This window comes from Alternaria infectoria (genome assembly GCF_024043175.1).
Source record: "Alternaria infectoria strain BMP 0036 chromosome Unknown scaffold_6, whole genome shotgun sequence".
Lineage (NCBI taxonomy): Eukaryota > Fungi > Ascomycota > Dothideomycetes > Pleosporales > Pleosporaceae > Alternaria > Alternaria infectoria.
The window spans coordinates 1,275,683-1,301,727 of record NW_026250695.1 but is presented as its reverse complement, the minus strand read 5'-3'; the positions used below and the strand labels follow the sequence as shown (position 1 = coordinate 1,301,727).

The following is a 26,045-nucleotide window of genomic DNA, read 5'->3' as shown; positions in this document are numbered from 1 at the left end:
CTCTTGCTGCGAAAGGCTTCCGTTGAAGCAGTCAAGATGTCGCAGCAGGGTCCCCTTTCGGCCAACCTGGACCGCATAGTCCACGACCTACGGTCAAAGTGAGCTCCATACAGTACAACCATTGCGACAAGCGGCTGACAAACCAAGAAATGACGAGACGCGACAGCGGGCAGCAACCGCGCTGCGACAGCAGGTCGAATCGGCGCATCGAGGTGAGAGACAACGCGAAGCACTCCGCCCAAGCTACGGGAAACTGATGTTGTGCAGAACTCGCGCCCAACGTCTTCACCACATTTAACAATGAAGTCTACACCAAGATCTCGGGCCTCATCGTCACCGGCACCGACTCGAACGAACGCATCGGCGGCATCCACGCGCTCAACGCCCTGATCGACTTCCGCGGTGACGATGCGGGCCAGAAGACGACGCGGTTCGCCTCATACCTTCGGGCGGTAATGCGGGGTCAGGACATCACAGCCATGGTGGTCGCGGCCAAGGCCCTGGGACGACTCGCGAAGCCCGGCGGTACACTCACGGCGGAGCTAGTCGAAGCAGAGGTCAAGGGCGCATTGGAGTGGCTGCAGCTGGAGCGCCTGGAGAATAGACGCTTCGCCGCTGTCCTCATCCTGCGGGAACTGGCGAAGAACTCACCTACGCTCATGTACCAATGGATTGCGCAAATCTTCGAGGTCATCTGGGTCGCCCTACGAGATCCAAAGGTCCTCATCCGGGAATCCGCTGCCGAAGCCATCAGCGCCTGCTTCGAGATCATATCCCCCCGCGACTCGCAGATGCGCCAGCTATGGTTCGGAAAGGTCTACGACGAGATCCTGCGCGGCTTCACCATCAACACGAACGAAGCGATTCACGGTTCCCTCCTCACCATGAAGGAGCTCCTCGACAAGAGCGCCATGTTCATGAACGACCAGAAGTACAAGGAGACGGTTGAGCACGTACTGAAGTATCGGGAGCACCGCGATGCGCTCGTGCGGAGGGAGGTGGTGCTCATCATACCCATCCTCGCTGGTTATTCGCCAACCGAGTTTGCGACCAAGTACCTACACCAGTGCATGCTACATCTCCAGGGTCTCATTAGGAAGGACCGCGACAGGGACAAGGCATTCGTCGCCATTGGACAGATTGCAAACGCGGTCGGAGTCGCCATCTCACCATACCTGGAGGGCATCCTAGGCTTCATACAGGAGGGTCTGATCGCGAAGGCACGGAACAAGGCCGCCATCAACGAAGCGCCAATCTTCCAATGTCTCAGCATGGTTGCGGCAGCCGTCGGCCAGGCACTCACCAAGTCTGTTGAGCGGTTACTGGATCCCATCTTTTCCTGCGGCTTAAGCGATGCACTCTTCCAAGCTCTTGTAGACATGGCGCATTATGTACCACCATCACGCCCTATGATCCAAGAAAAGCTCTTGGATCTTCTCAGCCAGATCCTTGCTGGACGACACTTCCTCCCCCTCGGCAGTCCCTTCCAAATTTCACAACCTCCACAAATATGGACACGCGATCACAAGGACCCTTCGATCATACCCCAGCGAGAAGCAGAGATCGCACTGGCACTACACACGCTCGGTAGTTTCGACTTCACAGGGCACGTGCTGAACGAGTTCGTCCGCGATGTTGCCATCCGATACGTAGAAGCCGATAACGCTGAGATCCGGAAGCGCGCCGCCCTGACTTGCTGTCAACTCTTTGTCAAAGATCCCATTGTTCACCAGACTAGTACTCATGCGACAAAGGTGGTGGGCGACATCATCGAGAAGCTCTTGACTGTCGGTGTAGGCGATGTTGAACCCGACATTCGGTGGGATGTCCTCATGGCACTGGATGCACGTTTCGACCGTCATCTTGGAAAAGCAGACAACGTCCGCACTCTCTTCCTCGCTCTCAATGACGAGGTCTTCGCCATTCGAGAAGCTGCCATGTCCATCATTGGTCGCCTGACGGCCGTCAATCCTGCCTACGTCTTCCCTTCCTTGCGCAAAGTCCTACTTCAGCTGCTGACTGAGGTCAACTACGCCAACAGCCCTCGCAGCAAGGAAGAGAGCGCCAAGTTGATTAGTAGTCTAGTCGGCGCCGCGGACAGCCTTATCAAACCGCTGATAGATCCTATTGTTGAGGTTCTGCTGCCCAAGTGCAAAGACTCAAACCCCGAGGTTGCTTCAACAACGCTCAAGGCTATTGGCGACCTCGCCACAGTCGGCGGCGAGGGTATGGTCAAGTACATCAAAGATCTCATGCCCGTCATCCTAGACTTTATGCAGGATCAGACGTCGGATGCTAAGCGATTCTCGGCTCTGAAAGCTCTCGGACAGCTGGCGACAAATGCCGGCTATGTCATAGAACCGTACCGGGAATACCCAGAGCTGATGAACATTCTGATGAGCATCGTCAAGACGGAACCGGAAGGCGAACTCAGAAGGGAGACTGTTAGGCTCATGGGTACCCTTGGAGCCCTGGATCCGGACGAGTACCAGAAGATCATGGAACAGTCGCCGGACAAGCACCTGATCTTGGAAGCGCAGGCTATCACTGACGTCTCGCTCATCATGCAAGGCACAACACCCTCGAATGAGGAGTACTACCCGACGATTGTCATCAGCACGCTCATGGGACTACTCAAGGATCCGTCTCTTGTGCAGTACCACACTGCCATTGTCGAAGCTGTCATGAACATCTACGCGACCATGGGACTGAAGTGTGTTCCTTTCCTCAGCCAAGTTGTACCTGGCTTCCTCCACGTCATCCGATCAACGCCGGCTGGACGCTCCGAAGGTTACTTCAACCAGCTTAGCCAGCTTGTTCGAATTGTTCGCCAACATATTCGTCCTTATTTGCCCAGCATCCTTGCAACGATCAAGGAGTACTGGAGTAGCAGCCCGCAGCTACAAGCTACCATTCTTTCTTTGATCGAGGCTATCGCCCGCTCGCTGGAAGGCGAGTTCAAGGTCTACCTGGCTGATGTTCTACCTCTCATGCTGAGTGTTCTTGATTCCGACCAGACTGGCAAGCGGTTGCCATCAGAGCGTGTGCTACATGCCTTCCTTATTTTCGGCTCCAGTGCGGAAGAGTACATGCATCTCATCATTCCGGTCATGGTAACTATGTTCGACAAGCCAGGCCAACCCATCCAGATCCGGAGACATGCCATCGAAACACTAGGACGGTTATCGAAACAAGTCAACGTCTCCGAGTTCGCTGCGCGTATCGTGCATCCCCTCTGCCGAGTGCTTTCCGGTAACGAGCCAACCCTCAAGCAGACTGCGCTCGAGACGCTCTGTGCACTCATCTTCCAACTTGGTCCGGACTACATTCACTTTGTACCGACCGTCAACAAGATCCTCATCGCGCACAAGGTACCCCATGAGAACTACGGACGTATCGTATCAAAGCTGCAGAAAGGCGAGCCACTACCTCAAGATCTCAGCCCAGATGAGCGATACGGCGAAGACGATGAGGACTTGAACCCTGCGGAGATCCTCACTAAGAAGTTGGCGGTCAACCAGCAGCATCTCAAGCAGGCCTGGGAGGCTTCTAACAAGACCACCAAGGAAGACTGGATCGAATGGATGCGAAGGTTCAGTGTTGAACTTCTCCGAGAGTCGCCACAGCAGGCACTACGCGCCTGCACACCACTGGGTAGCGTGTACAATCCGATCGCACGCACACTGTTCAACTCGGCGTTCGTCTCATGCTGGACTGAGCTCTACGATCAGTATCAAGAAGAGCTTGTTCGGTCTATAGAGACAGCACTCACGTCGCCCAACATTCCGCCAGAGATTCTCCAAGTCCTACTCAACTTGGCAGAGTTCATGGAGCACGACGACAAAGCCTTACCGATCGATGTGCGGATCCTGGGTATGTATGCTGGAAAGTGCCACGCTTTTGCCAAGGCACTGCACTACAAGGAGCTCGAGTTCAACGCGGAACAGAATTCCAGCGCTGTGGAAGCCCTTATCAGTATCAACAACCAGCTGCAACAGACCGACGCAGCATTCGGTATATTGCGCAAGGCGCAGAACTACGCGGATGTAGAGTTGAAAGAGACTTGGTTCGAGAAGTTGCAGAAATGGGACGAAGCGCTTGCTGCCTATCAGAGGCGCGAACTCGAAGAACCCGATTCTTTCGATGTCACCATGGGCAAGATGCGCTGCTTGCACGCTCTAGGAGAGTGGGATCTGCTTTCCAGCTTGTCAAAGGAGAAGTGGGCCAACGCGACGCAGGAGTATCGTAAGGCGATAGCACCGCTTGCTGCCACGGCCGCCTGGGGTCTCGGCAAGTTTGCGGATATGGACAACTACCTCGGTGTCATGAAAGAACAGTCGCCCGACCGCGCTTTCTTCGCGTCTATCCTCAACATTCACAACAACCGCTTCGAGATTGCTGTTGACGAGATTGCCAAGGCTAGGAAGGGCCTTGACACAGAGTTGAGCTCGCTCCTCGGAGAGTCTTACCAGCGCGCCTACCTGCCGATGATTCGTGTGCAGATGCTGGCAGAGCTTGAGGAGATCATGCAGTACAAGCAGAACGAGGGCAATCTTGAGAAGCAGCGCAGCATGCGCAAGACTTGGATGAAGCGGCTTAGAGGACTGCAACCAAACCCTGAAGTCTGGCAGCGCATGATCAAGGTCCGACAACTCGTCATCTCACCAAAGGAGGGCACCGATATGTGGATCAAGTACACCAACCTTTGCCGCAAGAGCAACAGGATGAACCTCGCCAATAAGGCGTTACAGAAGCTACTGGATATCGAGAGCACTGGCGACAGCACTGTAGTTGAGTTCGTCCGAAACAACGCCCACGAGATCTCGCACCCAGTCGCATACACGACCTACAAGTACATGTGGGCCGATCAGAACTTCAAGCAGGAAGCTCTTGATAGTATGAAGGACTTCACCGGACGACTATCTGAGGACCTCGCGATGCGCACAAGGGCCGCGACCAATCCGATGATGGGGCAGAACGGAATGAACGGTATGTCCAATGGTCAGCACATGTTCACAAACATAAACCCCTTTGCTGCTACCAATGGACACAGTGGAGTCAATGGTATGAATGGCTCAAGCATGCTAAACGGGTCGTCCATAGGTGCCTCGCCTACTGAACTAGCCGAGAGCCATCGCCTACTCGCCAAATGCTACCTCAAGCAAGGTGACTGGCAGCAAGAGCTCCAAGACGGCGAGTGGGAGCACGAGTTTGTTCACGAGATCCTAGCGGCATATGCGGCTGCGACACGCTACAACAAGGACTGGTACAAGGCCTGGCACGCTTGGGCTCTCGCGAATTTCGAAGTCATCAACTCCATCACCTCCAAGTCTGACCGAGAGGCCACTGAAGTGCCTAATAACATCATCCACGATCACGTCATCCCGGCTATCCAGGGTTTCTTCAAGTCAATCGCACTGTCTTCAACTAGTTCGTTGCAGGACACGCTCAGGTTGCTTACCCTGTGGTTTAGCTATGGTGGACGAGAGGGCGTCAATCGCACCATTACTGAGGGTACGAAGTCTGTGCCGATCGACACATGGCTCGAGGTCATTCCACAATTGCTCGCTAGGATCAACCAACCCAACGCCGTGGTTCGGCAATCGATTCATCAGCTGCTTATCGAAGTCGGCAAGGCACATCCTCAGGCTTTGGTCTTCCCATTGACTGTCTCGATGAAGTCGGATGTATCGCGACGTCAGCGATCCGCTAAGGAACTCATGGAGGCCATGCGCGAGCACTCGCCGAAGCTGGTCGAACAAGCAGATCTTGTGAGTCACGAACTCATTCGTATTGCTGTGCTCTGGCATGAGCAATGGCATGAGGGTCTTGAGGAAGCCAGTAGGCTCTACTTTGGCGATCACAACATCGACGGCATGTTTGCTACTCTCGCCCCACTCCATGCGATGCTCGACAAGGGACCTGAGACTCTACGTGAAATCTCATTCATCCAATCATTCGGTCGCGAACTCCAAGAAGCCCGGGACTGGTGTAATACATTCAGGACATCCGGTGAAATAGGCGACCTCAACCAGGCATGGGATCTCTACTACCAGGTGTTCCGCAAGATCGCTCGTCAATTGCCGTCCTTGATGACGCTTGAGTTGCAGTATGTCTCACCAAAGCTCAAGGACGCGCATGACCTTGAACTTGCTGTTCCTGGAACGTACCAGGTTGGCAAGCCGGTTATCCGCATCATCTCGTTTGACCCTGTTGCATCCGTCATCCAGTCCAAGCAGCGACCCAGGAAGCTGGAAATGCGCGGAAGCGACGGGAAAGCACACACCCATGTCCTCAAGGGCCACGAAGACATTCGTCAAGACGAGCGTGTCATGCAACTCTTCGGTCTCTGCAACACGCTGCTCTCCAACGATGTGGAGTCTCGTAAGCGACACCTTAATATCCAACGCTACGCCGCGGTCCCGCTTAGTACGCAATCCGGTCTGCTTGGTTGGGTCCCTAACAGCGACACTCTGCATGTGCTCATCCGCGAGTACCGCGATAGTAGAAAGATTCTCCTCAACATTGAGCACCGCATCATGCTGCAGATGGCGCCTGATTACGACTGCCTCACGCTCATGCAAAAGGTTGAAGTCTTTGGCTACGCGCTCGACAACACAACAGGCCAGGATCTCTACCGCGTCTTGTGGCTCAAATCTAAATCCTCAGAAGCCTGGCTTGATCGCCGCACAAACTACACGCGTTCTCTCGCCGTCATGTCCATGGTCGGTTACATTCTGGGTCTCGGCGATCGCCACCCTAGTAACTTGATGCTGGACCGCGTCACCGGCAACATTATTCACATTGATTTCGGCGACTGTTTCGAAGTAGCCATGCACCGGGAGAAGTACCCGGAACGCGTACCGTTCCGTCTCACGCGCATGTTGACGTATGCCATGGAAGTTAGTAATATCGAGGGTAGCTACCGGACGACTTGCGAGCACGTCATGCGCGTGTTGAGGAGCAACAAGGAGAGTGTCATGGCTGTGCTTGAAGCTGTAAGTTCCCTTCCTTACCCCATGCTCACACATGTTTGATTTGATTTACTAACCACCAACCCAACAGTTCATCCACGACCCCCTCTTAACCTGGCGCCTCAACCACCGCGACACCTCCCCGGAGCCAAACTACCCCTCTGAACGCCGCCAATCCATCATGGTCGCCGACCCCGCAAACCCCAACCCCAACGACCCCCACCAAATGCCCAGCATCGTCGGTCGCCCCCGCCACCGCTCCTCCATTGCTCCTCCCCAGAACAACGACGTCGACGCCAAGGAAGTGCAGAATGCACGTGCCTTGCAGGTTCTCAGTCGTGTTAAGGAGAAGTTGACCGGTAAGGACTTCGGTAAAGGAGAGGAGTTGAGGACAGAGATGCAGGTTGATCGGTTGATTAAGGAGGCGACGAATTTGGAGAATCTTTGTCAGCATTATATTGGGTGGTGTAGTTTCTGGTAGGCTGTTCGTTCTGGACATCATTTCATGCAGAGTGTGGGACGAATGGTGTCATGATTTGGTTGGGTTGTTCATTGGTAGCATTAGCGTTGGCATGGCATGGTTTTAGGCGTGGAGTTACGGGCTTTCATGGGCGATGTTTCGTGTATGATCAGAGAGGATGTTTTCCTTCTCTCGATATCTCTGAAGGACCAGCGGCATTGCAGTGGTGCTTTTGGTGTTGAGGGATGTGTAACTTGTGGGGTTAATGATGAATTGCTGCTTTTTCACTATGGGTCTTGATCTCAATTTGCGACATGTGCCACGTCTTTCAGATGTCAAAAAAGGGTAAGTGGATAGAATGCTACCTTTGGTATCTTTTCCTGCCGTGCTTACCGTCCAAGATGCAGTACACGCCACAGGGTCTGACTAGTCAGCCCGTCAGTAACGCTGATGTCTGCATGAACTACTGACAATGCATGAAGGGTCTTTCACGACGTTGTTCTGAGTGGAGACACGCATGGAAGGATCCGAAAAGACTGGGTCTAGTACTGTCGAGGGACGACCAGACACTCGCTGCCCGCGATGCAAACGTGATTTGTGGATATGAAGAAGCTGATGTAACATGTACCGGGAAAAGTATAGAACGAGTGGGATCTAGATCCTCCACATGTGTACCATTTGTAGAACGGGTTCGCTCTCTTTCCTGCCGTGCTTGCCAGTACCCAGGCGGAACAACGGCACAAGATGCACTATGTTACCAGCTGTCCGGATTCAGTGGTCTAGACTAAAGTCTGAAGTTGATATGTTATATGCCGATTCTTGTCCGTGGAGTTTAACGCAAATTTCTCGGCATTGTAAAGACGGTACCCTCTTTGACGGGTAAAAGTGGAGTACGTTGCCGTGCTTAGCTTCCTGTTGTGTCACCATGCTCCATGCTGGTAATGTAAATTTCTTGGTATAGTATTCGTTTTGAAATCAAAATTGCTGCAGCAGATTCGACATTGCATCTCGGCTGCAAGCTGTTGACAGAACGGTAATCAATTTACAAGTTTGAATCGAAGGTTCAGAGTATCTACGTTCGGATACATGTCTCCGTACGTCACGCGTAGGGATCCGAACTAAAGACAGACTTGTAGGCTAACGGTCTCCGCAGTGTAGTCGCAATCGAAGATGCCGTTCTTGCCAGCTCCAAGGAGCGCACGTGACGTGGTAGACAAATCGCGAGGGGATCTTCAGCCGTAATAACCGTGAGATCAACATGAGAATGTAGAGCAAAATGGTTTCAAAAGCAACGGACGTGCTACAAGTTGTACGGTCCAGCGCGTCATTGACCTCGAAATGCTTGCTAGTGAGTCTGCTTGTCGTATTCCGGAGTAATGCCCGGCAAAACATCAACGACTGTCAGAGCTGAATTTGTAGAAGTGCTTATGTTGGGCCACTTGATGGTTTGAAATTTGGTGTTGGGCAGTAGTTCTCGGCCGGGTCGGCCCCTGGCCAGCCGAAACGTCAGAACGTCCGAGAACCCACTGGCACGTCGAATCCTTATCATGGAGACAAACTATTCCCGCCAGTGACGCGGAAGGAACGGGTGTAGAACACAGCCACACAAATGATGGTGACGGCAACCTGCAGATGGACGGTTCTGAAACGCTTGGGTTTGCTCTTGGGTTATGTTCCGCATTGCCGCTAACAACGCGTCTTCCAAGGGCACCGGCTAGATAGCCGAGATGGTGTGGCCGCTATGGCCATGTCGACGCAACTTTGCTGGCCTCTGGTTTGTCGCGACTGGAAGTGCGGCAGATCGACGGGGTGGGGGGCTGGTCAAAAACTGTTGTAGCGGTGCTCTTACGGGAGGCGCGTGCAGGTACATAGGGTTTCTTATCGCCGGACTTTTTTGTTTCAGAATCCAGAAGTTCGTCTTGAGGGTTTTTTGTGCAGTCTTTCTCTTGTGTTTAGCGTCGAGTCGAAGACTTCGACACGTGCAACTGCGAAAAAGGGGTGTGACATCATTCGGTCATTGCTGAACCACAATTTCCGACTCCAGCTGCCAATTCGCTCGCCCCGCATGTACCGCTGCGGCTCGACCTTGGCATCATGAACCGCAACACGCAGAACCTCGCGATAGGCCGCTTGCCTACTAACGACAGCTTTCCGCCTTTTTCCAGCGTCGTACACAGACCGGCGTCGAGTTCTTCCACCGCCTCGGTGTCAAGTGCAGAGGAGAGACTGCAATGGCGCTCGCACCCGAATGTCGCGACGCCGCATCCGGATCCGACGAACCAGAATCCCTTCGATGATCCCAGCCTCACATTGGCAACGCCCCTGAGTCGCGATGAGCCCGAAGGCCTTTCCAACGACGTGCAGAAACAGATTCAGCGCGAAGAGGAAGAGATAGAGTACCATGGCGACGAGAACGAGAGGGTCGACACGAACTCTACGGAGAAGACTGACGATTCCATACGCGAGAACCCGACGGCATTAGCTGCGGTCGCCACCAGAAGTACAAAGCGCAGCGTTCAAAATTCAGATGTGCCGGAGAAGAGGACGAAGTTGAGCTTCAAGGAGCGGATACGGCATTTCACCTGGACTTGGTTCTGCCTTACTATGGCCACCGGCGGTATCGCCAACGTCCTGTACACTGTGCCATTCCGCTTCCACGGCATTTACGCGCTAGGATGTATTTTCTTCATCCTCAATATCGTCTTGTTCCTGTTCAACGTCGCTATGATCTCTTGCCGGTTCTACTTCTACCCGCGAACGTTCAAAGCCTCCTTTCTACATCCTACCGAGTCGCTGTTTATCCCTGCAGCTATTGTCAGTTTTGGCATCATTTTGATCAACATCAGTCAGTTTGGAGTTGACATGGCTGGGGTGGGAGAGTGGCTGGAGCAATGCATGATTGTGTTGTTCTGGATGGACTGTGGTCTTGCTGTTTGCTTCTCCATTGGCATCTACCTTCTCATGTTCGTGTCCATCTCTCATCGTATACTGACAAGTACGCTAACAATCACAGGTGGTCTACCACGACTTTTACCATTTCCCAGATGACGCCCATTTGGATCTTCCCAGCATACCCTCTGCTCATCATCGGGCCTCACGCTGGTAACCTCGCGCCCAAGGTCGAAGATCCAACCATCTCACTCACCATCATCCTGACTGGGTATGTCATCCAAGGCATAGGCTTCCTGGTGTCGCTCATGATCTACGCCGCCTTCATCTACCGTCTCATGACGCAGAAACTTCCCAAGGAATCGCTCCGCCCGGGTATGTTCATCTCCGTCGGTCCATCTGGCTTCACCATTGCCGGAGTCATCATGATGGGCCAAGAGCTCCCAAAGACCGTACCCAGCGATTTCATGGGCGAAGGGAACGGCGAGCTCGCAGGCAAAGTCGGCATGATTTGCGCCAACTACATGGGACTATGGCTCTGGGGTCTAGCCCTATGGTTCTTCTTCGTCAGCGTCGGTGCGCATTGGTCGTGTGCCCGGAGAGGCAAGATGGACTTCGCGATGACATGGTACTCCTTCATCTTCCCCAATACAGCTCTCACAACATCGACCTTCGCCATCGCTCGCGCCCTCAACGACAACAGAGCCATTGCCCTCATCGGCTGCGCAATGACCATCGCCCTCGTCATGATGTGGTTCTTCGTCATCTTCATGAACGTGCGCGCTGTTGTCATTCACCAAATTCTGTGGCCAGAAAAGCAAGAGGATAGAACGGAAGGTGGATGGAAACAACAAAGTGCGGAGGAGCAACAGAGGAGACAAAGGGAGAGGGAACTGGCTGATGGCGGTGAGAGTATGAGGGGCAGGGCGTGGAGTCGCGCGAGGACGCTCACGAGACCTCGTGAGAGTGATCCTACTACTACGGCTATGCCGACGCTGGAAAGGTCGCAGACGGATATCGGGGCAAGGAAGAGGGGGTGGAGCTTTAGGAGGTAGAGGTGTTAGAGTGGTGGCAGGTGTGGAGAGGATGAAAAGTGTAAGGAGTTTGCGGTTTGCATAGAATTTGTCGTCGATACCCCTTAGAGCGATGTTTTGGTCGAGCGTTAGTATTGGTTTTTCGGTAGATATGTATGTTAATTATATGTTCTCTTCGGAAACCCGCCTACCTTTACCCGAGTGTACTATCTGCTGGCCAGTAACCCCCACTCGCAAATTCCTAGTGGGCATTGCAAGGCTGATACATAATGCTATTGACGTATAGCAAGTTCAGAACTCTTTCGTCGAAATGTTCCAGCACTTGAGAGCCCAGGCTGCGAGTCGGCACCTGGGGCGCGTTGAGGCTAGGCCAAATCAAGCTAAGGGCCTTGGCACCTCAGAATACAAGCACGCGAGTTCGTCGCGTCTTCACTTTACGCGCGGCGACCCCTACACGCGCTGCTCGCTCGTCCCCATTGCCAAAAAGATGAGCCTTATTCTCCATCAGTTCTGTCACTAAATTTCTTCTTTCCAACACGCTGCACAATATGTCTTGTACTCACCTCGAAGCACGTCAGGCTGCAGGTGGCGAAGCAGGCTGGTCCTCTATGCGCCGACCAATCACTCGTGCATGGGTGCACTGATGAGCTGACCTGATGCGAAAGCAGATTTAGCCTTATCTCTGAATCGGTTCCGCTCACAGCTCCTGTTCGCGCTCTTCCTCTAACTGCCCGTAGTTCTTGGGACGGTTTCACCTATATCCGTTACACTCAGAGATGGCTACCAATGGCAGCGATCAAGCTCCACCTCTAGACATTAAGGACGTCGTTCGCCGAGAGTTTCACAAAGGCCAAAAGAGGGCCATGCACCAAGCGCGCAACACTGCCGGAGGTGTGTCGACTTTCGTACAGATCTCACCCGCGGACGCTCCGTCACGGCAGCCTGAAGATGAGAACCATGACGACCATCTTTTGGTATATGAACACGTACGAATGCTCGGTCATGGTGGCAGCGCAAGTGTTGAGATGGTCCGCCATAGTAAGACAGGATCGGTTTTCGCACGGAAGGTTATTACGAACGTCTATTCTCGCAACATGGAAGATGCCAAGCGAAGGCTTCTCAATGAAGTCCACATTATGCAACGTTTATCCTCCCATCGTCACATCGCCAAAGTGCACGCCACTTACATCAAGGGGAGGGAACTTGCTATCATTCTCGAGCCTGTTGCGGACGGCGGAGATCTGGCGAACTTTCTGCAAAATTACCGGGAGCACAGAGATTCGAAATTTGAAAAAACATCTAACGCCGAGCGCAAACGTCAGCGTCACATCATGTGGAACGCTTTTGGCTGTTTGGCGTCTGCCTTGGCTTTCATCCACCAACACACTATTCGGCACAAAGACATCAAACCGCAGAATATACTGATTCATCAAGGGAGGATCTTGTACACCGACTTTGGTCTGTCGTACGATTATACGGATCTCGGCCAAAGCACGACTAGTGGCGATCCACAAGGCTTCACCAGGAGGTATTGCGCCCCCGAAGTGGCGAAGGGAGAAAAGAGAAATTCTAAATCAGACATATTTTCTCTCGGGTGTGTTTTCGTCGAGATCGCTCTAGCGCTGGCAAAGGATGACTCGTATGACCAGTATTACGGTCGACCGTTTCACGAGCTTGTGAAGTCTTATCCGCGTGGTTTGCCGCTACCACTGCCCAAATACAGCTCCAACAACATGTATCTGTTACGTGACATCATCGGGAAGATGTTGTCGCGTGATTCTGCATCAAGGCCTTCAGCTTCTACGACATCATACATGTTTACAGAAGGCGCTACACCCGAGTTCTCTTGTCCGGAGTGTAAGGAGGTGTTTCACTTTACGTGAATGGAGAGTATATGCCATCAAAAAAGCCCGGCATTTGCAGCAAAGCTTGCTGCTCGCTATTACGAAGCTCTTCCGAAGCATTGAGGGTACCACACTTTGGGTCATTCAGATTGTATCAATCATACTTGGGGATACCGGATTTGGTTGCTTGAGCTCGATTGTTGCACAAGGTCGACTACAACATCGGCATACCCTCCATACCCGGTAGTGCCGTCAACCAGCCGTCGCGTTCTTCCTTTACACGGTTGGGCACAAGACATTTGTTCCCATCAGCAGGCTGCTGCGTCTTCAAGCTACCGCAGTTGGCACCCATGCAGCCCTTGGCATCATCCATAGCCTTCTGCAGCGAGTCGTCCTTCCAGCCGAAGACGTAGTCTCCATGCTGTCCATACCCAGTGTTGTCGCCAGTCGAGAGAACGAATGGCTGCGAGCCGTCGGCGGGCCACTCGGCTTTGTTGTTGAACTTGCTGGTGTCCCAGACGATCTATAATTGTGTTAGCCTGGCCGTGAGGACTGGACTGGAATATATTGCGACTTACCTCGAGCATGACCTGTGGGATCTTCACGGGATGAGTCGACGGGCAATTGCCACCAGTGCCAGTACCAGAGAACAGGGCCGGGCCGTTAGAGGGGTACGCGACGTGCGACTTGTGGTCGGGCGAGTCTAGGTTCTTTCCGTCCCAGCATCTGTCAACGGGTCAGTGGCGCACGAGGTTGTTCGTGATGGGTCACTTACGTTGGGTAGAGAACATTGCTACGGATACCACCCGGGCAAGGCGTCGTAGGGAAGCCTTCGGTATCGAGTCTTGAAGCGTCAGCATAGTCATGAATACAACGAGACGTGCATGCTCACTTGGCATCCTGGCAAGGCGCGGCGTTATCGCCACCAAAGTTGGGCGCGTTGTAGCATCGGAAGCAAGTCTGAGTCTTCATACCCTTGGAGACACGGTTGGTGGCATCACCGGTGAGCATGCGGAAGCCCTGTATGCTTTGTCAGGGCATGAAGATGCCTGGAGAGGTTCATGGCTTACAGGCTTGAAGGCGGTGACTTGGCCCTTGCCTCCAGACACGTAGTAGACGACGAAGCCTCCAGTGGTCTTGCCAGTGTACTTGTCGTTGAAGAGATCCCTGTTAGGAATTTGAGGTACGCGCTTGTATGTTCCATTGCGGGCCTTGAAGTAGACATTCGCGGTCCAGTAGTTGGAAAGCTGTCACCACTTCGTCAACTTTGCTTCCCATGCGTGCCATCTTCCGTAATGACTTACATCCTCCGAGTACCCGCAAGTAGTGCATGTCGCAAGCTTGGCGATATCCGTCGACTGCATCGTGACGTTGAAAGCATTTCCTCCAACTACCTGGTGCATGTGCGGCGAAGGAGCCTGGCCTGGGTTGACAAGAGGATCGATTCGGTCGATAACGTTCTGAGCGCACCCAAAACGCAACATGGTGAAGCCCTGAGAGCCACCGAACTGAGGCGCAGCCTGCGCGACGGCGGCGAGGAGGAGAGTAGGGAACAGCATGATGATTCGCAATGTCTCTTCACAGAAGGATGTAGATGATGAAGAAGTACAGAACGATGCAGAGAAGACGCCTTGGAAGATAAAGTACTCCAAGGGACGTTCTCCGAAGCTTCCATACCTGCCCAATGCGACCCACACTCAAAGGTTTGCTATCCCTCTCATTCTTCACATTCGTCATGCAACTGCCGACCCCATCCGTACCAAAAAGTACATATTAAGGTCACCACAACTTCACCTAATCCGTACGACCTCGTGGCATCGAAGCAATGTCGGCAGTTGCGGAGCTAATATGCTGATCCCGCATTCGGCTAAAGGCTTGAGATTACTTCACCAACCTGACCACTTTCTTTGGACGACGTATGGTACCGGGGCATGGGGATCGACATCTCCTCGTGGGGAGGTAGTCAAGAACATGGGGACGGAAGTGGCGTTATCGGAAAGATCGGAGTCATGGCATGAGAGTTGAATTGATTCTCGTGTCCTCTTCTACCACACTACTATGTGTTGGCACCTCAGCCCCGCAAGTCCAGAATTGGGAACAACTAAGCAGGTGCAGGGATCGAACCGGCAACAGCCTTGATGCCCGCGTTCCAGATGTCACCCATGCGCGCGTAGCCAGCGACATTCCTATAAGATCAGTCAGCTGAGCGGTCTCCAAATGAAAGAGGTAACACCTACGGGTGCAGGTTATCGCTCAACTCGCTGCTCGTGCTGAGGACGTTCATATCGACAATGGAAACCTTCGATCCCTTGCTGACCCTGGCGGCGACGATAGCAGGCAACGCGTTGTTGAAAGTCTTGATGTTGGCGTTAAGACCCGACTGCTTCGATGGAATGATCTTGGCCACGATAACAACGGCGTTGGGGACTGTCTTCAGAACGTCATCGAGCAAGAGTCCAAGTCGTCTTGGCGCATCGGCATCAGGCTCCGAAGAAGGGTTTCCTCTGTTCAAGTCGTTGGTACCGGCATGGAGCAGGACGACGTTGGGCTTCAATGCAAGACCACCCGCAGCAACGCCGCGGATCTGGGAGATGGTGTAGCCAGGGAAACCCTGGTTGTCCTTGTCCGCCATGGTTCCGGACTGCTGCGTGCCGACGAAGTCAACGGTGTAGCCGCCAGACTTAAGGTCGGCCAGCAGTCGCTCACGGTAGCCATTTGAACCGCCGCCGTTGATGTAACCCCAGGTAATGGAGTCACCTAGCGGCAGGATGCGGAGGCTCTTCGACTGGCGTGCGACGAGCGCATCGGTGGGAAGGCCGTTGACGAAGGATAGGACTGCATCTCGTTAGTCACGTGTGCATGTATCCCGTGCATGTAAGAGCCCTACAGAACGAAAGGATGGCCAAAGGCAAAGCCAATCGCGTCATCATGTTTGACAGCATCGTGATCAGATATCGAGGTCTTGTCGATAACGCGCAAGCGACACGTCCAGAGGCCAGACGCCCTTTTGATGTAAAACGCCCAGCTTCATTGTACCCCAGATCCAGTCCATGCGTGCTTGTGCACCCTCAAAATGGCACACATGGCGTCAGTTTCTCCGTCGATTTGATGAAGCCGAGAGGTTAGCGCGTGCCGATTCTGATTAACCTGCGACAGAGCTCGTGGACAAGAATTCTCCGTAGGCAGAACTACGGCTAAGATGGCGGCGGAGTGGAGAGAGGTTTGTGCGCCCTGTCGTCATCCGACGACGCGACTTCGAACGCGCGCGACATAACCACGTCTGCGGCTAGAGTCGATATTGCGACGCGCCATGCAGAGCCTCGCGACAGGTAGGAAAACACCACATCAGCGTCGTTGACGCACTCGGTGTTCTGGAACTGCTTTTAGCCTCGGTCCCTTACCTTGATGTTTCGATGTTTCGATGTGGAGAGCAATTTGGCCTTGACAGCTGTCCCTAAATCTCCCCGCATCCTAACTCAATTGGGTATGGCTCCTACGATAATAAGATGCCCGCAACACCAACAGCCCCTCAGCCTCATAATCTTTTGCATCGAGTGCGTGTTGCACAAGACACCCTGAACGAGCATGCGACAGACTTGACAGACTGCTTTTTAGTACAGTTGAATACAACAACTGCCAGGTTCACTAGTCGTGCGCTCAATTGAAGCCTATCTGTCGGTCTCTTAACTGAGCTTGGCAGTATCGAGACAGCTTCCGCTATAGTGGAAGTCACGAATCTTTTCATCTGGTAACGCCGTGGTATAGTCATGGACTGCCCATCCTATCAATACAAGAGCCTGACTGCGCCCGATCATATCCGCCTCATTACCATCCTTTCTGAAGAGCGGGGATCGGCAATCAAACTCGGTATCGAGCATGCCGACATCAACTCGCATCCCAAGTATGAGTGCCTGTCGTATGCTTGGGGGACAGACGGCCCGGACCGGTCCATCACGATTAACGACTCTTCGTTATTTGTCACTGCTACCCTCTATGTCGCACTCGAGCATCTTCGCCATGCATCACAAGAGCGCAAGATTTGGATAGACGCTATTTGCATCAACCAGAAAGACATTGCTGAGCGCAATAGTCAAGTCGCTATCATGAGGAAGATTTACAAGAATGCGACGCGCGTAGTTGTGTGGATTGGACCTGCCACCGAGTCGAGCGAACAGGCCATGGAATTTTTGGAGATGTTGGCTACAGCTAGGAAACATCGCAGATGGTATACGAGAGATTGGTCCAGGTTGGACGAAAAGGTATCTGAACCAGCTAACAGCCCAACCTATTGGGAGAGACTGAAGATTCGCCTTGTACGAGTATATACATCGCTGACGCGGCGAGTTCATCAGGCTAAGGAGCCAAAACCAGACCTACCAATACCAGATCCGCCAAAACCAGACCCACCAAAACCAGACCCGCCAATACCAGACCCGCCAGTACCTGACCTGCCAGTACCAGACCCGCCAATACCTGACCTGCCAGAATTGCACCCACGCTTGCAAGAATTGATTGATCGCCGGTACGACGAATACGATGAGTACATGGTGGCTGTGGAAACTGCGGAAGCTACAAAGGACGATTTCGCCGTGACAGGCATTCCCGTACTGTATAACATGGACGGCAATCCCTACGACGAGTATTTCAAGAATGAATGGGAGGCCTATTGGGAGGCCCTCGATGAGCTACTTGCTCGCCCTTGGTGGGAGCGGACCTGGATTGTACAGGAGATATGGTGTGCTTCGGATGCGATACTGCAATGTGGCACTTCCATAATTGAATGGAAAACCTTTCAAATGGCCATGGATTATTCCGAAGCATGGGACGATATTGGAGATGCTCTGGAAGGCATGAAAAGAAAGTTGCAGTGGGATACACTGCGACGACGTTACACACTGGCGATAAATCTTTCGAAAGCAAGAGTAAATGGAAGTTCGCTGTCGTCGCTGCTTTGGAATACTTGGGATCGCGCATCCACAGATCCAAGGGACAAAGTATTCGTTGTGTTGGGATTAGTGGGCGACGTTGAAGGTGTCTCTGTGGCGCCTGATTACCGCAAGTCGGTGGATCAGGTGTATCGAGAGACTGCGCATCACATCGTAGCAAAAGAAGGTCGACTTGACATCCTCCTGGCGGCCAGCGGCGTTCATGGTAAGGATGGCTTACCGTCATGGGTGCCAGACTGGCGCCGCGAGGCGTACGCAAAGAAGCCGGTTCTACTTGTCAATCGCCATCTCTTGATGACCCTGTGCTATTCGGGGTCTACTGATATGGTTGTTCTCCAAGGGCATGGCTATCGAGCAGCCGGCAACTCGAAGCCATACTGTTCCTTCAGCCAGGATTTACATGTGATGACGGTACTAGGCATACAGTTGGACAGTATTGCTGAGGTATGGGACGTAGATATCGCTGCCATGCGCGACGGTGAATTCATCAAACAGGCCTTCGACTTCATCCTCAAATCGAGATTTGTGTCTACCGAGGCACGACAGATAGTGTCAGCGGAAAGAGCAAACCTCGCCACTGAACGGCATAGTTCGATCGTAATGACGACACTTACTGGTGGGGGTAACGTAGAGTACGATATGAGAGCGCCGACGATGAGGAACATCATGCGACAACGGCGGCTTTTCGTGACGAAGCAGGGATATATTGGGATTGGCCCAGTAGAGGCCCGATCCCGTGATGTGGTCTTCATCATCTCTGGCTGCAATTTCCCGATCATACTTCGACCGAGAAAGGACATGTTTGCGGTTGTTGGTGAAGCTTACATGCACGGCTATATGGCCGGTGAAGCTCTAGCTCTGGCTCCGGCTCGGCCGTGGAAGAAGATCTCGATACTGTAGGACGAAATCATGAACCACCAGTATTTGCTCGATTCGAAGCTTATCTACCGTTCTAAGTATTCTGGTATCGTATAGCAGAGCTGCACGTTGAATGAAGGGCTTGTGACCTCGTCACGGTCTACTCCTTGTGAGTTAGTGCGGTGGCTGTGTGGGGTCCTCCTCGGGGCCCTGTAATAAGCTTCCCGCTTGGCCGACACGCAGCTGCCTCACTTCTTTTCTCAATTCTTTTGAGACAATTAACGCTACCTTCGGCAGATGGCAGCACGCATTGCGACGAAACTTAACCGATCGATATGGACAGCAACTGAGGTGGAGGGTTGGGAAGTTTCCATCGCTGCGCGCGCGCGCGATGGAGAGCGCGACGCCCAGTTCCTAAAATACGCGACTGCCGGCCTTCAACCCGGCGCAAGCCACGACACAGCACGTCGAGCAGTTACACAACTTCGACGTGAGGCAATACAGCCCCCGGTATGACGATGCTGTCTGTAAGAGGGCAATTGTGTCTGCCCACGTGTCTAACAGGCTCTCACAAACCGGTGAAGTGCTCTGCGCGAGAAGCCATACGCGTATACACGTGCGAAACATAGGTGAAAAGACTGCTCTTTATATCTGTATCCCATCACTTTTCAGCACTCAAGTCGCATGCTCCTTTTCGTCTGGTCGATTCTCTCCAGCCTCTCTTTTTCTTCCTGACACAATGGCATCGCAGCACCTCTGGACACTCTTACCTTTGATTTATCTCGTGCTTTTATTAGCTCGCGCGTTACCTGCCTACGGCGTTTGCTATAGAAGCGATGGGCTCTTAGACATGGTTCCACGGCCCTGTCCCGGGTCAAACATGTGTTGCTACCTCGATCGAACCGACGGCTATGCAGACGATGTATGTATCCAAGGCGCTTGCTACAGCGACTACTGGAAAGGGCAGTACTTCGTGGTCGCATGTACACATCAGAACTGGGACGAGGAGGGCAGTGGATGTAGTCCCCTGTGGGACGCTTGCGGTACGCATCATCACCAAAACCTTCTACCGCGGAGCACTAACTGTACAGGTCGTCAACCAGATTACACCCACGTCTCGCACTGTGCCGATGGCAGTTTTTGCTGCGGCAAAGGCAACACTACATGTTGCAGCGACCATTCTGGTGTATACGTGAACGAAGACGGAACGATTATCCTACGGTCGGACTCAGGGAAGATCGAGGATACCCCAACATCATCATACACGCCGCACAGCACTCCGATTCCTACATCGTTACAAACACGTTTCTCCAACCCGACTAGTACACCAACGCCTGGCCAACCTTCTCAGACAGCAACTGCGGCTATTGCGCCTTCATCAGATAACTCAAAAGAGGGACTGTCGACAGATGCTAAAGTTGGGATTGGGGTCGGCGTGCCTGCTGTGATCCTTGCGGCTTTTGGGGTGTGGATGCAATGCCGAAGATGTTGGCCTTACCGTAAGCGATGGTCTCATCGTTGAAGGTGCCATAGTAGTAATGCATGTGGAAGTCAAGCGAACCAGACCGCAAATCCAAGCGTAGAGAACGATTTCAAGAAGAACGTAGCATGAGACCAATGGAACGAATGCCAGTTACCCAAATTGCCCTATGAACGCCAGTAGCAGCAGCTCTATCATCAACTACCACAAAACCTCCATCAATCTGGCATGCATCAACTGCTCACAGTAATAAGGTTCAAGATCCCCAATCATTGACAAACCACTCGATGTAGAATGCCTTGGCGAACTCCCAATATTCCGGGTACCACCCTGACATCTCCCAGTCGATGACTGCAGCCACACGACCATCCTTGACGATGATGTTGTCAGGTCTGAGATCCCCATGAGTGAAGACAATACCATGCTTATGTGCATTGACCATGCCACGAATGTAAGGGCCAACCTGGCCTTTGGACTTGGCGATAAAGGCGTCTATGATTGTAGTATTGAAGTCTCCTACATTTTTGAACGGACCTACACGTCTAGTCAGAAATACGCTATCAATAGCTTGATATGGGCATGATGATATACCGCGACAAGATGTTGACCATTCTAACATATTATCAGTGACTGGTCCTTCGTCCACAGATCCGATGTAGGGGGCTGGCGGAAGAGAGCGCAGCTCGTCCATGTGCTTCTTAAGGTCCGCCGAGATCGCTTGCTTCTCAGTAGAGGTGCGTTTATCCCATGACTTTCTCAAGTCTTCGCCTTCGATAAACTCCATAAAGATGTATACATCGTAGACGGTTGCATGGTCATTAAGGTCTCGGTCTATAGGTCCGTATGCATATGCTGCATATAGCTTTGGGACGGGAATTGATGTATTCTCAGCCACATACAGCATATTCTTAGCTTCGATGAGAGAAGCATGGTGCCCCCATTTTACTGCTATCGTTGGTGACATTTTCGCGAGCATGCCCGTAATGTTCTCTGGGTTTGATGCGTGAAATTGTTCTGGGGTGATGAGTTCATGTCCTGGGGCGAGATATTGCACATGGATCTGTGGACTGGAAGGCATTGAACTGAACAGCTCGGGCATTGCGGCTGCTTGAAACGCAGCGATAGGCTAGCAACTTACATGAGTAATACAACACACATCTACGAACTTTTACTTACATGCTGCACCTCATTCTTGAACACTACCATGTTGGAGCGGCCTGTGCTGGCTTTCATCAGAAGGGATCAGCTATTCTATTATCCGCTCGAAGCAGCACCGTAGATAATGTCGATCCTATTGTACGAAGCTTTGGCAGCGAAAAAACAAGCATCAGATAATTGATGTTAGTGCGGCGACATCTTTTAGGTACTTCGTAATGCGCAGTTGAGGAACAGACAAGAGAAGGTACGCTGCGCTGCGCTACGCGGGGTGCCGGTGCGGGGCAGCCTTCTTGCCTAGTCTGCCCGAGGAATTACCGCGACATGGCAGATTCAGCACGCCCACTCCCACACCATCTAGATCAACAGTCACAAAGTTCCCACAGATGATATGAGCGAATGCGAAATGCCGTCCGTACTTACATGAATCGAAGCGCTCTCCACGTTGCAGCAGCATGGGGCTCGAAGACTAATACACGGGGATATGTAATGGAAAGATCTCCGAGAAAACAGCGAAGGAAGGCACGCAAGGGCCGCTAACATGCATTGTTCTCATACAAAAACCGTTACTGCTCTTGTTCTACTGAGTCAAAACCTAGGTAGCGATAGCGCATGCCATTTAGAGATTAGCATTGCGTACCTCATGCATCGCCTACGCAGATGCATTTCTACGACAAACATAGTACCTCATGCCATTTCAATTTACCAAGGACGAGTTGCTACAGATGGGGCATCTCCAACCAGCAAGAAGGAATTGCGATACCATAAAGGACGGTAAAATGGTTGTTCCAGACGCTGCTTATCATCCTACCTTAGAGCTCATGAGCACTCAGCAGTGCGCAACGAAGCAGAATTTTCCAGTCGCATGAGGGCGTGGACTTCTGGAAGGGAGATACCCGTTATCTGAAAGGGCAACCCTTGCAGTAGACATACCGCTTACACTCCAAGTATTGACCACGCCCTTACTTAACACATGTATGAGCATCTGGCAAAATGCATACTCCCGCCAATCAGCGCGCTTTGAACGAATCAACCCACCTACCATCTTGAGGTCTGATCCTCACCAACGTCTAGTCTGACCGGCCCCAGCTTTCTGTCTTTCTCAGTCTCTGAACCTTCTATAGGCTCGCTACGCGAGCTGTCCCCTGTCCTGTGGCGTCTGGATTACCGTATGCGAACGCTGCTCGCATGACAGCCCATTCTGCAGCCATGAAGGACGAATAGGCCGCCAGGGGGCCCTTCACTGGATCATTCAGGGCATATCTTGCCATAGCCGTTGCAACTGCGTCATGACAGCAATATATGTCTTGGGTTGCAATTACTTGGCGTTCTTGGATCTGCGATAGCCAGCTCTTAAGCATGCCGGGTGCCTGGGGGCTGCTGCGCACGCCTTCGTAGGTCGATATCTCAGTCTGATACCTTGTCACACTTTTCTCTGCGGCTTTAACTTGCTGCAACGTTGTAATTTTCTCGTATTCAATATAGCATCTTCGACATGGCAGATCCCAGCTATGCAGCAGCTGAGTCAGGAGACTTCTTCTGTCCAGATGGTGGTACTTGGTGCGTCAACGATTTGACATGAGATCCAACATGCCCTTCGACGACCGAAGCGCGAATTCGTAGTACGGAACTGACAGTCACCAGGTACGTCTGCGAGACAGGTACAAAATTCGTCGGATGCTGCATGTCGGATCCATGCCAGCATGCCTGCTTCGGCGATGCACTGAAACCAGCGGGTCGCAATCCAAGACTCAACAACATATCACCTGGCGCATCTTGTGGTGGAACGACACCATTCTGGACTTGTTCGATGGCTCCGACATTTTATGGGTGTTGCAACGAAGATGCGTGCATGAACAACTCGACATGTCCGGAGGGCCAACTAGAGCCAGCGTTTTGGGACCGACCGGATCAGTACTACTACTTCCATGACTTGAACGTTGCGCTTTCTTCCACTGTTCCTGCACCCACGGCATTTTCGACCGCTGTCAGCACATCTGCGCCCGCCAGTGATACGCCTACACCATCAGCTTCCGCCAGCCCCGATGGAGTTTCTAGCGGAGTCATTGGAGGTGCTGTTGGGGGCTCGCTTGCTGGAATTATTATTATCGCTGCAGTCGTGTTCTTCCTGTTTCGCCGCCGGCGCAACAAGAAAGCGAATGCGGAAGCAGAGGCAGCGAACGGCCAAGTGATACCAAAGGCCGAATTGGCATCGCCTGCAACAACTACTGGTCTCGCACCATCAAACGGATTCTCACGTACGCTTCCATAACATGAAACAGATGAGTCTCATTACTGACTGCGTATAGCCCCTCCCACATACTCTTGGGACACTTCCGGCCACGAACAGAAATGGACACAACACCACATTGGCGCGGGAGAAATGATGGGAGATACGAGAAACCGTGAGGTCAATGCGAAATGCGCCGATAGTCATGGGCCTGCCGAGCTCTATGGGGCTCTACCGGCAAGAGAACTTGAGTCACCAGAGTACATTCCGAAAGTAGCGCAGGGAAAATCCGCCCACGACACGTCGAAGCAGGAAGCAGATGGCGCGGATGCCACTAGTGATGAGAAGGCGGCAGCGGTGAACGCACAAACGTGAAAGGCTTCCAGCTGTTTGTGAAGCTTCAAATCGAAGTGTTGCGCGGTTTTGTATGCTAGGATCGTGTAAGCTACCAGGTAACTGCCTCTAACTCAACGACGATGCGCGACGCTCTCACATCCTTGAATCAAATGCTACCGTTCCGAGTACGGCCATATTCTCCTCATCTCCTCTGGTGTCATGCCAAACTCACTACTCCTGCGCACAAACTCTTCTAGCAATTCCTTGTTCTGCTGTTGTTTCGCAGCGAAGTCCAACATCGGATTGATCCAGCCTTCGAAATCAGCATTAAGGATTCCTCTCGCAAATTCGTGTACTTTGTGGTAGTTACTGTACTTTTCGAACTGTTGCTCAAGCCTTTGCACATCCCCTTCGCTGAAGTTGAGCGGACATTCGCCTTCGAAGCTAATTTCGTCCCATAAATCAGCAACCTGGAGGAGACACGCGCGAAGTGGTATCTCGCCCTCTTCCGAGACTTCTCCGCACCGAGTGAAGAGCTCGCGGAGGAATGATGATATCAGCATACACCTCCAAGCCCGCATATTCGTGGCTGCGGTACTGACTTCGTACACCTTGGCTTCTTTGGCTTGCTCAAACTTGTACTCAGCCAGTTCCCTATCTCTAGCATCCATTTTGTCTAGATCAGGCGGCGGGTCTGGAAGCTTGATAGTACCCAATTTATAGTCATCATCGACTGTAAGAAATTTCGGAAATCGTGCTTGCAAAAACAGTGGCGAAACTACAATAGACTGCCAGTCGATGATCGATGAGATTTGTGGTGGCATCCGCCCTGACACGTATATGTTGCCCATATGGAGGTCAGTGTGCCATAGCACCGGCTCGGAAACTTTCCCGATGAGTGTGCGGTCGTTCAGTCGAGACATGACCTCTTTGGTCATATTAAGGGTATCGATCTGCTCCTCGAGAGTTCCTCGCGGTGAATCAAATGTTGCATCGGAAGTGCGCTTTTGTAGGATTGCGAGCTCTCGTTCGACGAGAGCAGTTCCATATGAAGACAAATCCGGCCCTGATAAAGTCAGCTATGACGCGAATCGTCCAGGATCGTACTTACATGGCCCCTGATCAAATCGAGGGCTTGCACTTGCTAATGCCTCCGTAGTATGCCATCCTCGCTCGCATGAGGGGCCTATGCAGAACTCTCCCACAGGGTCAGTCTCTTGGCTCAGAGCGACGTGTGTGTCGCTTTCTGTCATTGACTCCAGAAGGTAAAGACTTCCACTCGCTGGGAACCGAATTTCAGCCATCTGTTTTTCGTATTCGGTCAATTGGCCAAAGAATTTGAATCGCTCCCAGTCATTCAGATCTCTCCACACTTCGTATTGCTGAACCCCAGGAGCCTTTTCCATGATGATGTACTCAGCACCGACCGGGTTTGACCGATCAGCGTTCCATGCTAAAACTTTCGGTGCTGGGACTTGAGTATACTTGTTTACTGCCGACAGCGATTGGATGAGCCGATGTCACGCAGGCTTTCCAGAACAACGAGGACGTACGGTATTTGAGAACAGCCACCTCCGACGCCGTGGTGTACTTTGGTGGCCCCGCGATAGGGAAAGGTATCTTCGCAACGACCTCGCTGCCATCTTCTTTGCGCAAAAGAACTGCTTTGCTAAATCCTCCTTCCATTTTGTCGATCGCGCAGACGCGCGAGTGCCGCCCACCAGTAGTCGCAGCTACGGCGCAAAGCTGATCTATGTCGAATGTTACATATCTACGATCAACCGCTTTCTTCTCATTTGCTAAGAAACGCCCGTTCGTGTACTTGAACACGTCCTCACG

At 52.5% G+C, this 26,045-nt stretch overlaps 8 protein-coding genes across 8 annotated transcripts; 4 read left to right on the top strand and 4 right to left on the bottom strand.

Moving 5' to 3' along the window:
• Positions 1–36: 36 nt before the first annotated feature.
• J4E92_004738 (uncharacterized protein) lies at positions 37–7,455 on the top strand (the record flags this gene model as incomplete). The annotated part of the gene is made up of 4 exons (XM_051496126.1): positions 37–98; positions 148–212; positions 268–6,998; positions 7,066–7,455. The coding sequence occupies 4 exons, from the start codon at positions 37–39 to the stop codon at positions 7,453–7,455; spliced, it is 7,248 nt and encodes a 2,415-aa protein (XP_051353966.1).
• A 2,073-nt stretch (positions 7,456–9,528) lies between these two features.
• On the top strand, positions 9,529–11,378 carry J4E92_004737 (uncharacterized protein; the record flags this gene model as incomplete). Its single annotated transcript, XM_051496125.1, has 2 exons — positions 9,529–10,397; positions 10,448–11,378. 2 exons carry the CDS (start codon positions 9,529–9,531, stop codon positions 11,376–11,378), a joined length of 1,800 nt encoding a protein of 599 aa, XP_051353965.1.
• Positions 11,379–13,415: 2,037 nt separating this feature from the next.
• Positions 13,416–14,760, bottom strand: J4E92_004736 (uncharacterized protein; the record flags this gene model as incomplete). Its single annotated transcript, XM_051496124.1, has 6 exons — positions 13,416–13,724; positions 13,780–13,927; positions 13,977–14,045; positions 14,094–14,221; positions 14,272–14,448; positions 14,506–14,760. The coding sequence occupies 6 exons, from the start codon at positions 14,758–14,760 to the stop codon at positions 13,416–13,418; spliced, it is 1,086 nt and encodes a 361-aa protein (XP_051353964.1).
• A 542-nt stretch (positions 14,761–15,302) lies between these two features.
• Positions 15,303–16,131, bottom strand: J4E92_004735 (uncharacterized protein; the record flags this gene model as incomplete). The annotated part of the gene is made up of 3 exons (XM_051496123.1): positions 15,303–15,387; positions 15,439–16,036; positions 16,089–16,131. The coding sequence occupies 3 exons, from the start codon at positions 16,129–16,131 to the stop codon at positions 15,303–15,305; spliced, it is 726 nt and encodes a 241-aa protein (XP_051353963.1).
• Positions 16,132–17,104: 973 nt separating this feature from the next.
• Positions 17,105–19,047, top strand: J4E92_004734 (uncharacterized protein; the record flags this gene model as incomplete). The annotated part of the gene is made up of 2 exons (XM_051496122.1): positions 17,105–17,108; positions 17,135–19,047. The coding sequence occupies 2 exons, from the start codon at positions 17,105–17,107 to the stop codon at positions 19,045–19,047; spliced, it is 1,917 nt and encodes a 638-aa protein (XP_051353962.1).
• Positions 19,048–20,741: 1,694 nt separating this feature from the next.
• Positions 20,742–21,584, bottom strand: J4E92_004733 (uncharacterized protein; the record flags this gene model as incomplete). The annotated part of the gene is made up of 2 exons (XM_051496121.1): positions 20,742–21,019; positions 21,077–21,584. The coding sequence occupies 2 exons, from the start codon at positions 21,582–21,584 to the stop codon at positions 20,742–20,744; spliced, it is 786 nt and encodes a 261-aa protein (XP_051353961.1).
• Positions 21,585–23,492: 1,908 nt separating this feature from the next.
• J4E92_004732 (uncharacterized protein) lies at positions 23,493–24,245 on the top strand (the record flags this gene model as incomplete). The annotated part of the gene is made up of 2 exons (XM_051496120.1): positions 23,493–23,898; positions 23,950–24,245. The coding sequence occupies 2 exons, from the start codon at positions 23,493–23,495 to the stop codon at positions 24,243–24,245; spliced, it is 702 nt and encodes a 233-aa protein (XP_051353960.1).
• A 134-nt stretch (positions 24,246–24,379) lies between these two features.
• Positions 24,380–25,612, bottom strand: J4E92_004731 (uncharacterized protein; the record flags this gene model as incomplete). Its single annotated transcript, XM_051496119.1, has 2 exons — positions 24,380–25,272; positions 25,318–25,612. The coding sequence occupies 2 exons, from the start codon at positions 25,610–25,612 to the stop codon at positions 24,380–24,382; spliced, it is 1,188 nt and encodes a 395-aa protein (XP_051353959.1).
• Positions 25,613–26,045: the final 433 nt, after the last annotated feature.